Genomic DNA, 417 nt, shown 5'->3' with positions numbered 1-417 from the left:
CTCAACAGACCATGACCGGCACACTGATAATCCTTTAAGTAGCTCATCATATGTTGGACCTTCCCCACCGGGAACTTTCAATTCTTCTGTTAAGAACTGTTTGAAGTCAACTGAAGGTTCAAACTTCTCTGATGGAGTTGGATCTATGTTTAACCCCGTGAGGTGAGCGAATTCATTCAAACCAAACCTTATAGGCTGGCCACCAACTAAACACCAAAGCTCTTTGTGTTTAATTCTCAACTGATTACACAATAGATAGTGTACAGTCTTAGCAGACCAAACGAATTTGCTTTCAATTAATTTAGCAACTATTCCAAGAGGTAATTGCTTGATCTCATCCCACGCGTCTTGACCAATTGATTCCCTAACCCCAGGGAAATCTGCCATCCTAAAATAGGTACACATGCTTTTTTTCTT

At 40.5% G+C, this 417-nt stretch overlaps 1 protein-coding gene across 1 annotated transcript in view; it reads right to left on the bottom strand.

Annotated features, from left to right (window-relative positions):
* The window catches only part of LOC111831516, a 1,710-nt gene extending 1,323 nt beyond the window's left edge, over positions 1-387 (bottom strand). Inside the window, exon 1 of the mRNA XM_023786132.1 lies at positions 17-387. Within this exon, the coding sequence (XP_023641900.1) occupies positions 17-387 (371 nt within the window). The remainder of the gene's footprint in view (positions 1-16) is intronic.
* Between the last annotated feature and the right edge of the window lie 30 nt (positions 388-417).

Source organism: Capsella rubella, unplaced genomic scaffold, assembly GCF_000375325.1.
Source record: "Capsella rubella cultivar Monte Gargano unplaced genomic scaffold, Caprub1_0 scaffold_3, whole genome shotgun sequence".
In the NCBI taxonomy this organism is placed as follows: domain Eukaryota; kingdom Viridiplantae; phylum Streptophyta; class Magnoliopsida; order Brassicales; family Brassicaceae; genus Capsella; species Capsella rubella.
This window is presented reverse-complemented; position numbering and strand designations above follow the sequence as displayed.